The sequence below is a fragment of the Mobula birostris genome, chromosome 15, assembly GCF_030028105.1.
Source record: "Mobula birostris isolate sMobBir1 chromosome 15, sMobBir1.hap1, whole genome shotgun sequence".
NCBI classification, from domain to species: Eukaryota; Metazoa; Chordata; class Chondrichthyes; order Myliobatiformes; family Myliobatidae; genus Mobula; species Mobula birostris.
The window spans coordinates 50,500,740-50,518,091 of NC_092384.1; the positions used below are offsets into that span (position 1 = coordinate 50,500,740).

The window sequence follows — 17,352 nt, forward strand, 5'->3', positions numbered from 1 at the left end:
TAGTTAGCAGAAACCTGGATCTTTTCCTTAATCCATGGTAAAGATCATAAGAAAAATTAGAAGACCTCTACCTCCATCCTGCTGAGATTAGCTAATTCACATTCCAGGGATCAAACATTGCCTTGCTTGTTTAGGTCAGCTGCTAAAACTTGTCTAAAGCTATTACTGGAGATGTGATGCAAAGTGACTATTGGTATTCTTTTTATTGTGAATTAAGTATTATACCATTGAAATGTTTGCTTTTGATGATTTGATAACTGTAATCACTGGATTTTGCTCTGTCTTGTCCCAATGTTTGTTAAGTGGTGAATATTGCTGCGTACCACAGTTATGCTGATAAGTACCCCAGCGAGGTGCTCAACTACCCACAGACTTTTTCCATTCAGAGGCTTCACTCCAATCAGAGATTTAGATTTTATTAGTTTCTAATCGTAGTGGCCCCAGGATGTTGATGGTGTGAATGTCCAGAGTTGAAGTAAGGCTGGGACAGCATGGTAGTGTAGTGGGTAGTGTAACGTTTTGCAGCATCAGCGATTGGGATTCAATTTCCGCTGCTGTCTGTAAGGAGTTTGTACATTTTTCCCTGTGACTGTGTGGGGTTTCCTCCCGCGTTACAATGGCGGATGGATTAGTAAGTTGCGGGTATGCTGTGATGGCACTGGAAGCATTCCAGCAATTGTGGGCTGTCCTTTAACTCTTTGTTCTTTTCAAGATGGTCATTGCCTGAAACCTTGTTTCTGGATGTCATCATGGAATGCACAATGTCAGCCTGGATTACTCCATTAACTGAGGAGTTACAGATTGGATTGTTCATTGTGTAATCATCAGGAAACTGCCCCACTTATTATCTTGCAATGTGTGGAAGGTCATTGAAGACACAGCTGAACAAGCTCTAGCAGTGATATCAGGGAGCAATTAAGTCACGGATTGTTAACATGAGTTTTATAGAGCTTCTTGGTGCCACATTTGATGAAATACCGCCTTGAGGACAGCTATCCTCAACTCGCCTTGAATTCAGCTCCTTAGTGCACATGTAGAGCAAGGCTGGTGTAATGGCTTGGAGTGAATTGATTTGGGTGAAAATATAAATAGACTTCAATGAACTATTTATTATTTGGTGAGTTCCACTTGATAGCACTGTCAAAGGCAGCTTCCGTCACTTTGAGAGTAGTCTGGACTGTCATTAACTAAATCAATTTGTCTAGCTTTCTTTTTTTTAAACTGGACATATTCGATAACTTTTCATATTGCCAAGTAGAAACCCTTATTGTAACTGTACAGGATCAACATGGCTGGAGGCAGGGATTTTGTACTCAGCCATAGGATAATCTCAACCAGCACCATCAGTATAGAGCTCCTATCAGGACAGTTGAGAAATCAGGCTGAAGGATTCAGTTTTTTGAGAATTTAGTTAAAATATAATCTCCACACTGTTCTGGACATACAAGCAATCATGCTGATCATGTTGAACTATATTATTTCCAAATTACTTAACTTTACGTGCGTGCATTAATCGTTTCTATAATGATATGTTAAGTATTGAAACAGTTAGCTTGAGTAATTTATCTTGTAAATTTACATGCAATTTTATTTTCCCTCACTGTGTAATAGGAGTATAAAACTGATTGAATCCATTATAGTAATTTTATTGCTCTTGTAGTTTTCCCCTTCCACCTATTAGCGACATAAATTCTTACTTGAGTACAATTCCACATTTGCATTCCTCAACAGCCCTCTGGTGCACGTAGCATCAGTTGTGGGATATTCGCTGTAATTGGAGAGAATGACAGATGACTTTATCCTGAGCCAATCTTGGACATAATTATCAACTTCTCAGTAGCAGTCACCAATTAGCAATCAGGCAGGAATCTATTCCAATTCTGATTTAGTTTCTTTCGCTCCGGGTACTAAAACCAAATGTAGCAACCCAATTGTAATCTCACAAGAGATTAACTGACTCACAAGAATTGAAGTTGGGATTTTGTGCATGTGACTTTGCTATTTGATGCCGAAAAAATTACCCACCAATCCAATAAAGAGCTAAATTTCGGTTTCAGGCTTTCCTATGTCTAGCTATTCACTGGATTACAGGTTTTTGATAAATTTTTGGCCAAACGTAATGATGGGTTTTTGCAGTCGTTAAAGTGAAGGTCAGTAACGCTGTCGTTGCTCTGTAAACCAATAATTGTAGGTCACTAGCCTAGAAATCTGCTGCTTTAAATCTTCAGGATTATTTGTGCTGAGAAGAAGAACTTGGTCATGGGAGTTTTGACGTAATGTAAAAACAGCACATTGGAAGAGAATGTACACATTGATTATAAGGCTAATCCTTTGAAGGATGAGTGTATCTCCAGTACTTAGCATATAGTGTAAAATGGTGATATTGCCCAAGGATCACTGACTAACTTTGCTACTTTAAGATCAGTTGTTTCATAAATTCAAGGTACTGAATATAGATGTATTAGCCATTTTGGAACCTTGATTTTGAGAAGGTGGTGGAAGTACCTTGCCTTTTGTTCAAGATGCCTGTCAACTGGTCTCTTTGATGTGATGGTGGCTGTTCACAGACTGGTAGAACTGGATGGAGCTAGTTTTTATTGCAGGAATTAACAATTATCACTTTACCAAATTTTATTAACTCTGCGCTAGTGTCTGGGTTTTTAATACACAAAGGCTCTATATAGTCAGATATCTCATTCTTCAGATAGATTACCAGTTATGGAGTTGTCAGCATCAGTGGCAACCTATAGTCATCTGTCTTCTTTTGAAGACATGCTTACTCCTTGCTCTTAGTATGGGTTTCATTAAGTGATAGGACATCCATCAAATTCAGTGTCTTAGCCGGTCAGTCAGTTGAAGCCCTTGAGGCATCTTCAACATTCAGTTGGCAGATTCATCTCTCTTACCCTCCTTTGGATTCCACGAGTACCCATGAGCAATCTGTCATCTGCCAAGGTTAAATACAGAAATCCAGCATATTTTCCGCAGAATACACTTGTTGCAGCTTAGCAAACAAAATCATTTGAAAATCACCGATTTGGCATGAATATTAACTAGTTTCCATTTTAAGTTGATGACAATGGTTTCTACAAATATGAAACAGTGATTAATTGCTAATCAGGATAACCAAACTGTTAATGATACTGTCAGCAATAATTTCAGAACAACTTCCCTAGCCAGGAAACTAATATCCAACAGAATGGGGTTTCAGCCTGTCAGAAGAATGTTTAAAAACTGTAGATTTAAAAAATAATGTTTTGCCAGTATTTCTCCTTTGTGTATAGCCCAAACTTTATTTCACATCCTATGAAAGAGGTTTAACTGTAATTTATTCTGAAGCTTTTTAGATCTTTTATTCAACAGCAAACTTATCGGGAGAACAAGCTCCCTGACCTCTTGCTGGGTCTCAAATTCCCTGCAGAAAGCAACAAATTGAAACTAATGTAGGAAAAAAGGAACTCCAGACTCTAATTTAAAAAAAAGCTCCACACAAAAATATTGAATATTACAGAATCCAACTCATTACTATTTTGTGTTAATCTGGAAGTTTTTGTTGTAATACTTAGCTCAGAAATAAACATTGCAGAACTATCTTGAAGGTGACTGCCAAACTGTGGTGCACCATTTTTTTAAACAGTGATCAATATATTAACATTGTTCACAAATTAATACCTGACATAAAGCTGATTGTTGTACATTTTTATGCACTTGTCATTGATTAGCTTTGAGAACATAATCCCAATGAAAGCCTGAAAGAAAATGAATCTCACAGTAGTGTATAGTGACATATATGTACAACTACAAGAGAAAGTTTATGAACCCGTTACAATTATTTGGTTTACTGCATTAATTATTCATAAAATGTGGTCTGATTTTCGTCTAAGTCATGATAATAGACAAACACAATCTGCCTGAACTGGTAACACAAACAATTGTACTGCTTCTCAAATAAGTACTGCATTTCAATAATCACAGTCCAGGTTCAAAAAAGTATGTGAGCCTCTTGTGTGATGCCTTCTACAAAAGCTATTTGGAGTCGCATGTTCCATTCAATGAGATGAGATTGGAGGTGTGGGTTGCAGAAGTGCCTGGCCCTGTTTAAAAAAAAGACACAGGAAGTCAGGTTACTGACAGAGCCTACTCTTTCCAAGAAAGATCTGTTTTTGTGCACTAGGCCTGGGTCAAAACAACTTTCAGAGAACCTCACAGGAAGAATTATAGCGGTGCATGAAGCTGGAAAAGGCTACAACAGCCTTTCTAAAGACCCGAGTGTTCATCAGTCCACCTAAGAGAGATGGTCTACAAATGGAGGAAATTCAGTACTGTTGCTACTCTCCCCTGGAGTGGGTGCCCTGCAAAGATCACACCAAGAGCACATGTGCCATGCTGAAAGAGGTGAAAAAGAACCCAAGGGTAACAGCAAAAGGCCTACAGAAATCTCTAGAACTTGCTGAAGTCTCTGTTCTTGTGTCCACTATAAGAAAAACACTGAGCAAGAATAGTGTTCATGGAAGGACACCACAGAGGAAAACACTGCTCTCCAAAACAAACATTGTCACACATCCCAAGTTTGCAAAAGATCACCTGGATGCTCACTTGTTGGCAGAGATGCACACTGCCATGTTTGGAGGGAAAAGGGCACTGCACACCAACACCAAAACATCATCCCAACTATGAAGCGTGGTGAAAGGAGCATCATGGTTTGGGGCAGCTTTGCTGCCTCAGGTCCTGGACAGCCTGTAGTTGTTGAGGCAACAATGAATTCAAAATTGTATCAAGCCATTTTACAGGAGAATGTTAGGGTAGTGGTCCATCACCAGAAGCTTAATAAAAATTGGGTGATGCAACAAGTCAATAATCCAAAACACAAGAGTAGATCAACAACAGAATGGTTTAAAAAGAAGAAAATTTGTGTTTTGGAGTGGCCAAGTCAGAGTCCAGACCTTAACCCAATTGAGATGCTGTGGCATAGCCTGTTCATGCAAGGTGTCCCAGAAATACTGATGACTGAAGCAGTTTTGTATAGTGGAATGGTCTAAAATTCCTCTTTGCCACAATGCAAGTCTGATCAGCAGCTACAGGAAACGTTTGGTGGAAGTTATTGTTGCTAAAGGAGATTCTACCAGTTATTAAATACAAGGGTTCGTGTCTTTTTCCAGCCTGGACTGTGAATGGTTAAACAATGTGTTCAATAAAGACATGATAAGTAAGATTGTGTGTTATTAGAATGGGCATATTGTGTTTGTTTATTATTGTGACTTCGATGAAAATCAGACCATATTTTATGAGTAATTAACGCAGAAAACTACAAACTTTTTCTTGCAATTATAAGCGTGATAATAAATTTACTTTGAACTTTAAACTTTTTGAACTTTGGTATTATTTTAAAAGTTTTGCACAAATTTGTTTTCCTTTATTACAAATTTAAATGTCCATACTTATAATGAAGTGTAAATATATCTCCTTAGATAGAACAGCTGCATTGTTGTAGGGGTGTGGTAAGTAGAAGCTTACCCAAATAATTTCTATTAGGACTGCAAGCATGTAAGTTTATCCTATAAGTAAAAAATGCTTTGTAATATGGCTTTAAAGTAAGGATTTCACTACACAATTGTTCCTTTTGTAAAATCTTCACCACTTATTAAGGGCAACACATCAAGGCCCCATGTGTAGTACCGTGGATGATCAAGTAAGGCAGGGAATTGCTCATGGATTTTGAAGAAAACCATAATCTTATAAATGATAGTGTTTAAATCCTGCACATTCAGCCAAGTAGAAAAGTGCCAAATGATGTTTGGAATGGGAAATACTAATGAACAAATTTGTTTAATTGTGGCCATGGTTCAGTGAACTTGTACCGCCATTTATGTTATGAAAGCATATTTAATTTACACATGAATTAATTTATCTTGTATGGAAATACTTAAATTATCGCTTGATTAGATTTAAAATAGATGTTTATGCAAGTGTGCATTTACATGTCACACTTCTATCCACTCCACAAGATATTCCCAGCATTTGTAATTAACTATCCAGAATCCTCCTTTTCCTGTGCTAATCATTGTGCAGAATACAAGCTGACAATTTCACTTCATTCCCCGAAGATTGACCAAGTTCCTATATAAGCCATGCCCAAACATCTGATCTGAATCTCCAACTGGAGACTGACAATTCAGTGCAGTCCTCCCCTTCTGTATGATGAGCGTGTGTTCTGCTGCTTTCTCCAGTGATCCATCCAACTTTGTGGTTATTTCTGTGGAGAGGAGCTCATTGGTGTAGATTCTGCTGAGCAGAGTCCATCACCTACAAATGAATATTGATGCTGCGCATTTATGCTGCTTCTGGAAAGATATTCTTCTGGCTGTGATCATTCTAGAGGCAAGCAGTGAATAGCATTAGGATATTCTATAATGTAACCATAACAAGCCCGACCTTTGAAAAACATGAGATGCCATGTCATTAGCTTTGCTGTCTGTCAAAACTAAATCTGACATTCAAAAACACATTAGAAATGAAATGTGTAAAATTAAGTATTGTCTCACTTTTTTTGCCTTATCAATGCTGGGTCTTTATCTGCCTTTGTCCTTGAAGAATAGTTTCTCTAATTAGAGAGAATGATTAGTGCTGGATTTTAGCTGGTACTGATATTTAAACATTGCTTCATCTTCTGATTATTTTTGCATTCCACAAAGGAGTAATGGTATTGAATACAGCAAATAAGGCACACAGTTACTTTTCTGAAAGTACTCAGTGCTCAGGAAACATGGAATGTATGAAATTGCAAAGCAACAGTAAAATAAATAAAAATCACACAAATCAAAACATTCCTTTTTATTGAATTGTACAAGAAATGACAAATGGTCTATCATTATAACGACTTAACAAACCAATATAAAAGATGACTCCAGCTTCAAGATTATTTGCAAGTCCTAAAAAAGGCTAAATTTAAAACTTGCAAACAAAGACATTAAATTCAGGCAGTTGACTCCAAAACCAATTTTGGCTTGTTTGATCGTAATATGTTTTGGTGTTGACATAGGCTTCAAAGTAAGTAATCCATCTCAATTGATTTAGCACCTGGTTCAAGCCAAAGCATTCAAATAGTATGAATTAAGGAAGCAACTGATTATTCTTGTTGAAAAGAAATGAGAGCAGCTTTCTAGTTACATGGATAATCCTTAATTTACAAGGACAGCTTACCAGCTAATAAAGTTAGCAATTGACATAAATTGCTCATTTGTACACAAGTTCAACTAGTGCAATATTCTGGTTTAGAGTAATGACTTCTGTACAACAAAAATTGAAGCTGAATTCATTTTCTTTACCCATGGAAGTAAATCACATGGTATCAGTTAATATCTTGGCTCAGCCAGGCCTTTACTTTCAATGAGTATGTTTTGCTTTTCTGCACTGGGTCAGGAAGGACAACTGCTAATCAAATGGATAACTGTAACCGGAAAGAAAATGCTGTATTATAAGCACAGTTTGGGTAATGAAAAAGAAAACAATTGGTTTCATTTAGAAATTAGTTTATAGATTAATGATAACCTCCATACAAATAAACTTGTTCAATATGATATACATGCCACCCAATGATGCTGCCTGAGAAATGAAAATTCTCAAAAATTTTATCTTGATATGCTGGAAAAATTGACAAAATGTATAGACACTTATTAACTACTTGGCGTTCCTTGCAGTGGAAGAGTTCTTCTAACCATCAAAGGTGAGAGATTCCCTATTTCTGTTTGCATAGGTTTAATCCCCCTTCTGTGCATCACTGCCTGCATTCGCCTCCCTCTAGGATGTGCAAGTTGCAGGCACTACCTGTGTGAAGTGAAATGAAGAATATGTCAGACCCGTCCACTGAAGCTGCCAAATGAAGACAAATATTCTCCGTTTGATAGCAAGTGGCAGCTTTTGCCATGAGATGTCTAACTATATATAATGTGAGGATCTTTTTTGTTTTAAACGATAGATGAAGCCACCTGATTGAGTTAGTCAAGGCAATACGAAGTTTTAGTTCTGCAGATATTTTCATATGAAGGCCACAGCACCGTCCCATACACAGCATCAAAAGCATAAGAATGAACTTTGATTTTCACAGCTTAGATGACCTCTGGTAGAAATGTCACTGCAGGGACAGATTGTGCAAGTCTGTTTTCGTCAATTTAGGTAAAAACCGAAGAATAGCAGAGAGGAAGAACAATTATGAGTGAGGCAGTAGAGATATTTGGCACTGTACATTTAGTTCCATACAGAAGCAAGCTCCTCTCTTGTCCCTAGGGCTTCTTGTGTGCTTCAACTGTCTGAAAGTGGTCAGACATTTTTAAAGAAGCATCTGGGTCATTTGGGTGCTTCCAGTCATGGGTCTGTTCACTCTTGGCTTTTGTCCATGAGGGAGATTTTAAATGCGTTCCATGTGAAATAATTGGATACAGTTGGTTCAGTTCTACAAAACAGGAAGAAAGAGTTACTGAATAATACATCTTAAAAACTCCAGCAATCTCCATGGCTTTTTATTTTTATTTAGAGATACAGAGTAGAATAGGACCTTTCAGCTGCACTTCCTGACAAGCCCGATTTAACCCTAACCCGCCTATCTATAATTTTCAAAGCTCCCTTTAATCTTCTAGGTTCAATGAAATAAAGTCCTAAACTATTCAACCTTTCCCTATAACTCAGATCCTCAAACCTGGCAGCAAACATCCTTGTAAATTTTCTCTGCATTCTTTCAATCTTATTTACATCCTTACTGCAGGTAGGTGACCAAAACTACATACAATATTCCAAATTAGGCCTCACCAATGTCTTATACAATTTCCACATACATCCCAACTTCTTTACTCAATACATTGACTTATGAAGGCCAATGTGCCAAAAGCATGCTTATCCTGTGACGCCACTTTCAAGGAATTATGAAACTTTATTCCCAGATCCCTTTGTTCTACCACACTCCTCAGTGCCTTACCGCTCAGTGGTTAGTCCTCCAAAAGTGCAACACCTCACACTTGTCTGCATTAAATTCCATCCACCATTTCTCAGCCTATTTTTCCTGCTGGTTCAGATCCCACTGCAAGCTTTCATGGTCTTCCTCGTCATCCACTACATCCTCAATCTCGATGTTGTCCGCAAATTTGCTGATCAAATTTAACACGTTATCATCCATGTCATTGATATAGATGACAAAGAACAACAGACCCAGCACTATCCCTGCGGCACACCACTAGTCACAGGTTTCCAGTCAGAGAGGCAACCCTCCACTACCAGTCTGTGGCTTCTTCCACATGTCCACTGTCTAATCCAATTTACTACCTCATCGATAGAAACTTCTTAACAAACCTCCCATGCGGGACCTTGTCAAAGGCCTTGCTAAAGTCCATGTAGACATATCCACTGCCCTGCCTTTATCAACTTTCCTGGTAACCTTCTCAAAAAACTGGTTAGACATGACTTACCACACACAAAGCCATGCCGACTATCCCTAATCAGTCTCTGACTGTCCCTGATCTGTCCCCTGTCTGTCCATGATCAGTCCCGACTATCCAACTGCTCATATATCCTGTCCACTTGAATACCTTCCAATTACTTTCCCACTACTGATGTCAGGCTCACTGACATGACTATGATTTCCTGGCTTATTCTTAGAGCCTTTCTTAAATAACAGAACAACATAGGCTATCATCTAATACTCTGGCATATCGCCTATGGCTAAGGATACTCTAAATATCTCTGCTAGAAGCCCCTTCAATTTCTGCACTCACAAGAATGTTTGCTGCCAGGTTTGAGGATCTGAGTTATAGGGAAAGGATGAATAGTTCAGGACTTTATTTCATAGAACCTAGAAGATTAAAGGGAGATTTGAAAATTATAAATTGGCTAAATGCAAGCAGGCTTTTTCCACTGAGGTCAGGTGAGACTACTAGAGGTCATGGGTTAAGGGTGAAAGGTGAAATATTTAAGGGGAACATGAGGGGAAACTTCTTCACTGAGAGGGTGGTGAGAGTGTGGAACGAACTGCCAGCACAAGTTGTGGATGTGGGGTCAGTTTCAACACTTCAGAGAAATTTGGATAGGTTCATGGATGATAGGGGTATGGAGGGTATGCAGGGCTACGGTCTAGGTGCAGGTTGATGGGAATGGGCAGATTAATGGTTCAGCACAAACTAGATGGGCCAAGGGTCTGCTTATGTGCTATAGTGTTCTATGACTATGATGAAAATTGCACAAAAAGGCCTACAGAGAATTTTGCTCATAAAGAGAATTAAATCTTTCTGCTTTGCATTATTTTCTGCAACAACAGCTAGATTTGTCAGGTACTTTTTTGTAAGGAAAAATACAGAGGTTTGTAGAATCATATAATCTATAACAGGTTCTTATCATACATAACTATTAAAGCTGCTTGTTTTTTCTTTTCATTCAAGGGACGTGAGCTTTGCAGGCATTTAATTGTCCACCCCTGAAACTGCCCTTGAGGAGGTGGCTGCCGCCTTCTGGAATTGCTGCAGTTTCTGACATGCGCGGATACCCGTAATGCTGTCCGGGAAGGAGTTGCAGAATTTTGACCCAGCAATATAAAAGGAAAGGTGAAACACAGTTGTTCCAAGTCAGGATAGTGTGTGGTTTCAAAGGTAACTTCCAGGAAGTGGAGTGTCCATGTTTTTCTGTGCCCTTGTCCTTTAGGTGGTAGAGGTCATGAGTTTCAAATATTCTGTTTAGAGTGTATTGGTGAGTTAGACCATAAGATGCAGAAGCAGAGTTAGACCATTCAGCCAGTCAAGTCTATTCTGTCATTTCATCATGACAGAATATTATCCCTCTCAACACCATTCTCTGACCTTCTCCCTGTAGCATTTGACACCCTGACTAGTCAAGAACCCATCAATCTCTGTTTTAAATACACTCAGTGACTTGGCCTCCACAGCTGTCTGTGGCAATGAATTCCACAAAATCGCCACCCTTTGGCTACTGAAATTCCACCTGATCTCAGTTCCCAAAGGATCTCTTTGTATTCTGAGTCTGTGTTCCTAGACTCGTCCACTAGAGTGTTTCTCTCCACGTCCACCCTATCTAGGCATTTCAATATTTGATAGGTTTCAATGAGATCCCCCCTATTCTTCTAAATTCCAGTGAGTACAGGCCCAGAGCCATCAGACAGATACTGTGGTGCATTCTGTAGATGTGACAACGTGCTGCCATTTCCACGGGTAGTAGGGTGAGTGAATGTTCCGCTGGTCGTCGGGTGAGTGAATGTTTGTGGATGGAGTGCCTATCAGGCAGGCTGCTGTGTTCTGGGGTATTGAGCTTCTGGAATATTGTCAAAACCGCTGAATTGTCTTGTAAGTAGTGGACAGGCTTTGGAGGTGAATTAGCAGGTGAGTTATTCACCACAGGATTCTTGTGTCTGACCTGCTCTTATTGCTAGATTGTCTACTCCAGTTCAGTTTCCAGTCAATGATAGCACGCAACTGACATTTGGGGAAGTATGTGTTAGGGAGGGTGCAGAGGAGATTTACCAGCGTGCTGACTGAATTAGACAGCATGTCTCAAAAGGATAGACTGAGTGAGGTAGGGCTTTTCTCTTTGGAGCGAAGGAGGATGAGAGGTGTATAAGATGATAAGAAGCATAGATTGTGGACAGTCAGAGACTATTTCCCAGGGTGGAAATGGCTAACATGAGGGGGCAAGTTTTAAAGTGACAGGAGTAAAGTATGGGGGGATGTCAGGATTAAGTTTTTTCTACACAGAGTGGTGAGTGTATGGAATGCACTGCCAGGGATTGTGATAGGTACAGATACAACAGGGACGTTTAAGAGATCCTTAGATAGGCATATGGATGATTGAAAAAGGGAGGGTTATGTAGGAGGAAAGTGCTAGATTGATCTTGGGGTAGGTTAAAAGGTCAGCAGAACACTGTAGGCCAAAGGGCCTGTACTGTGCTGTAATGTTCTATGTTCTAACCACAGGACAATTTACAATGCCCATTTAACCTACCCAGTACATCTTTGGGCTCAGTGAGGAAACCTAAGGACCCAGAGACAGCCCACGCATTCCACGGGGAGGATGTACATAGACTCCTTACAGAAGATGCCGGGAATGAACTCTGAATTCCGATGCCCCAACCTGTAATAACGTCACATTACCCGCTACGCTATCCCCAAAGTATGAGACATATATTGGTTGGTGTGTCCAAGACTGTAGTTCAGAAATAGACGACAGCTTGTGACTAAAGTGAAGAAAAGCCAGTTTAATTTGCCTCACTGAGAAGGATTCTGGTACTGGAAGCCCTTTTTGGTGGACTGCTCTGAAAAGCTCTCGTTTCTTGAAATCAGCAGTAAACTGGTAGATTAGAAACAGAAATCTTTACATATATTTGGTAACTATGGGACAACAGTGTCTTGCAGACATTAAGATTAAATGGGGACTGGACCAGTTTGAACATTAGTTACATGTACAACCAGTTTCCCATTAAATATGCTGTACCCTGTCTAGTATGAAACTAATGGCAATTTTTCCCCTCTTCTCATCTCCTCTCTCCTTTCCTCTTCCTCCTCCGTCATTGGGATCCTCGCACCAGCGCTCAACAATCAGTCTGACGCCTGTCTGGGCTGGGGAATGGCCTTTGCTGACCATCAAATTCTTGGTGGGTGGGGATCGTGCTCAACCACTGCAGCATTTCCATCCTTTGGGCATGCTGTCTGGGGTCAAACATGATACAGTGCTCTCTACTGACCGTCCGCTCTTTCATGGGACTCAGCCTTATTAGGTGAACCAAATGAGGGAATTGAGTATTCCATACCAATCTCGTGAGCAACAGCCCCCAAGATCTGAATGAAATAAATCGATGCGCTGTTCATAATATAACCGTTGTTGGCCATAGTCTTGTGCTTTGTTGGTCATGGGTGGTATGTTTCAGGTTTTAAAATGTATTTCTGGATATTTTGTTAAAACAAATTTTAAAAAAAACACTGGACTCCAGCCTTTACCCAATTACTGAGGATCCATGTTTTATGGGGTAAATGCAATAAAATTTCAATGTGTTATGTGAACACATAAGATTAATGGTTGAATGATTTGATTGGACCAATGTCAAACACCATGTGGGCAAATTGCCAAGGGGTTCTAATGATATGAAATGTCAACTCTGATTCTCTTTCCACAGATGTTGACTGACCCACAGCATGTTCTGTTTTAATTCCAGATCTTCCTGTCTGCAATTTTTGACTTTTCAATCCAAATTCCTCATTTGCTGCATTGATGCCCCTTGTATAAAAATTAGAATTAAGCACTTTCCCTTGTCATCTGAAGGTTTCCTTGTGGATGCTTATAGTCAAATGATAACATTGTAGAAGCATAGTGCTTTCAATGGAGCAAAACACAGCCTGGAAGATCACAGAAACGTTAACAAATAAGATTTGACACTGAGCCACGCAAGGAGATTTAAGGCAGTAATTCAGCATAAGAATATGCAGCACTCTTTCACGTTCAAAAGACATTATACCAAAGTTTTTTTGGTTCAATTGTGTCACCTCTGTCTGTTACAAACACCAGACTTGCTTACGTCCTGCCCATACTCAAGAATGAGAAAGACAAGCGGGGTGATTTGCTGGCTGCTGCCTTGGGAACTTAGTGGTAGCAAGATCTGAATGAATGAGTTTAATGCCCTGGTTTAACTAACTACATGTTGCCCTTGGTTGGCAATGTTTTATCTAAATATTTCTGTGTAGCCACATTGCCAACTTCCAAAATGAAACAGAATCAGGTTTAATAACATAAGAGCATAAGAAATAGCAGCAACAATGGCCAATCTAGCCCGTCGAGTCTGCTCCACCATTCAATAAGATCATGGCTGATCTGGCCATGGACTCATATCCACCTACCTGCCTTTTCCCCAACTATGCAAAAATCTACCCAACCTTGTCCTAAATATATTTACTGAGGTAGTCTCCACTGCTTCATTGGGCAGAGAATTCCACAGATTCACCACTATCTGGAAAAATCAGTTCCTCCTCATCTCCATCCTAAATCTACTCCCCCGAATCTTAAGGCTACGTCCCCTAGTTTTAGTGTCACCTATCAGTGGAAACAACATTCCTGCCTCTATCTTATCTATCTCTTTCATAATTTTATACGTTTCTATAAGATTTCTTTTCATGCTTCTGAATTCCAGTGAGTACAGTCCCAGGCAACTCAATCTCTCCTCACAGTCTAACGGCTTCATCTCTGGAATCAACCTGGTGAACCTCCTCTGCACCACCTCCAGAGCCAGTGTATCCTTCCTCAAGGAAGGAAACCAGAACTGCACGCAGTACTCCAGGTGTGGCCTCACCAGTACCCTGTACAGTTGCAGCATAACCACCCTGCTCTTAAATTCAATCCCTTTAGCAATGAAGGCCAACATCCCATTTGCTTGCTTGATAGCCTTCTGCACCTGCAAACCAACCTTTTGTGATTCATGCACAAACACTCCCAAGTCCCCCTGCACAGCAGCATGCTGCAATTTTTTACCATTTTAAATAATAATAATCTTTCATTTTTCCTTCCAAAGTAGATGACCTCGCATTTCACAACATTATACCACGATATAATCATGAAATCTGTTGTTTTGTCCCAGCAGTACATTGCAACACAGTAATAAAAATGATAATTTACAATAAGTAGTATATACATCAAAATAAATTAAATGAATAGTGCAAAAAGAGAGGGAAAAATACTGAAATAGTGCTCATGGGGTTCATCGGCCATTCAGAGATCTGATGCCAGATGGGAAGAAGCTGTTCTGGAAACGTAGAGTATGTATCTTCACGCTGCTGTACAATGAGAAGAAGGCAGGTCCTGGGTGATGGGGGGTCCTTAATGATGGATGCTGCCTTTTTGAGGCATCGCCTTTTAAAGGTGTCCTGGATACTTGGGAGGCTAGTGCCCTGATGGAGCTGGCTGAGTTTACAACTTTCTGCAGCTCTTTTTGATCCCCTTCATACCATTCGGTGATCATACCAGTCAGAATGCACTCCACGGTACATCTGTAGAAATTAGCGAGTGTCTTTGGTGACATATGAATTCTCTGCAAGCTCCTAATGAAATACAGCCACTTTGTGCCTTTTGTTTGGGTTAGAAGTAAATCTCAGGAACAGAACCCTGTTTTAACCTAAAATATTCAATCTTTAGCAAGTTGTAGGGAAGGAATCAGGTCAACTACAAGGAAGATGTCTTTCCCTCCTCCTTTTCCCAAATGCAAGAGGAATGAGGGCGAAGAATCATTTTGTGACTCCTGCACTTGCATTGTTGCAATACTTACCCTCAAAAAGTCATGGGAAAAACAGTACAGCTGTTTCCTCAAAGGAAACATCATGTTCTACTTAAATCCAAGTCTTATCCATGATGCAAAGCAGAATAGTACAGATTTTTTATGCATTGAAATATAAACAAAAGCATAGCAATATGTTGCCTGGCTCACAGTCGTGTTTATTCTGCACGTAAAGTCCTTCTGATCCTGACCTGACCTCATCACATATCTATTTAACCAACTTTCCCACCACCAGCAATTTAACCTTTCCTAAACTGCCGATGAGATCTGTGGATCAATCTTCATCTCTTCAGTATATTCAGCATCCACTAATTTCCCTCGCCATCGGGGACATGCACTCTTCTCATTACTACCATCAGGGAGGAGGTACACGGGCCTGAAGCAGCACACTCACCATTTTACGAACAGCTTCTTGCTCTCCGCTATCAGATTTCTGAACAGTCCAGGAACACAATGTCATCATTTTGCTCTCTTTTTGCACTACTTACACATTTTTATATTTCTTGCCGTAACTTATAGTAACGTTTCTGTATTGCACTGTACTGCTGCCGCAAAACAACAAACTTCACGACATATGTCAGTGATAATAAGCCTGATTTTGATTCGTCTTCAATTATTTACATATTTAGTTTGTTATGCAGCTTCATTGTACAAAAATGAAGAAAAAATTATTTAATGAATGCGATACTTTGTGCAAATATACTGTGCTTACTTCCCAATTTGAATCTAATACAATATACAATGCCAACAAAAAGTGTTCACGCCCCCCCCCCCCCCAACTTTGGAAGTTTTCATGTTTTATAACATTGAATCACAGTGAATTTAATTTGGCTTTGTTTTGACATTGGTCAACAGAAAAAACCTCTTTCATGTCAAAGTGAAACAGATCTCTACAAAGTGATCTAAATTAATTATCAATATAAAACACAAAATAATTAATTGCATGAGAATTCACCCCCTTTAATATGACACACCAAATCACCACTGATGCAGCCAATAGGTTTTAGAAGTGACATAATTAGCTAAATGCAGATCTGTTTTTGGAGACCTGTGAGCAGTCAAGGTATTTCAATTGATTGTAGTAAAAATATACACCTGTATCTGGAAGGTCCAACTGCCGGTGAGTCAGTATCCTGGCAAAAACTACACCATGAAGACAAAAGAACACTCCGAGCAATTCCGCGAAAAGGATATTGAAACGCACACGTCAGGAGGTGGATACAAGACAATTTCCCAAGTCACTGAAAATCCCTTGGAGTACAGTTAAGTCAATCATAAGACCATAAGATATAGAAGCAGAAATAGGCCATTTGGTCCATTGAGTCTGCTCTACCATTCAGTCATGGGCTGAACCAATTCTTCCAGCCATCCCTCCTCCCCTTTCACTCCATACCCTTTGATGCCCTGGCTAATCAAGAACTTATCTATCTCTGCCTTAAATACACCCAATGACTTGGTCTCCACAGCCACTCATGGCCACAAATTCCACAGATTTACAACCGTCTGACTAATTTCTCTGCATCCCAGTTCTAAAAGGACTCCTTCAATCCTGAAGTTGTGTCCTCTTGTCCTAGAATCCCCCTATTATGGGAAATAACTTTGCCATATCTAATTTGTTCAGACATTTTAACATTTGGAATGTTTCTATGAGATCCCCCGTCATTCTCCTGAACCCCAGGGAATACAGCCCAAGACCTGCCAGACGTTCCTCATACGGTAACCCTTTCATTCCTGGAATCATTCTTGTGAATCTTCTCTGAACCCTCTCCAATGTCAGTACATCCTTTCTAAAATAAAGACCCCAAAACTGCACACAATACTCCAAATGTGGTCTCACGAGTGCCTTATAGAGCCTCAACATCACATCCCTGCTCTTATATTCTAATCATCAAGAAATGGAAAGAATATGGCCCAGCTGTAAATCTGCTGAGAACATGCCATCCTCAAAAACTGAGTGGCTGTGCAAGAAGGAGGCCACCAAGAGACCCATGACAACTCTGGAGAAGTTACAAGTTTCAGTAGCTAAGATAGGAGAGACTGTGCATACA

At 39.7% G+C, this 17,352-nt stretch overlaps 1 protein-coding gene across 1 annotated transcript in view; it reads right to left on the minus strand.

Moving 5' to 3' along the window:
* Nucleotides 1–6,865: 6,865 nt before the first annotated feature.
* dbndd1 (dysbindin domain containing 1) overlaps nt 6,866–17,352 on the minus strand; it is a 30,055-nt gene continuing 19,568 nt past the window's right edge. Inside the window, exon 4 of the mRNA XM_072279181.1 lies at nt 6,866–8,449. Coding sequence (XP_072135282.1) covers nt 8,280–8,449 — 170 coding nt within the window. The 3' untranslated portion in view covers nt 6,866–8,279. The remainder of the gene's footprint in view (nt 8,450–17,352) is intronic.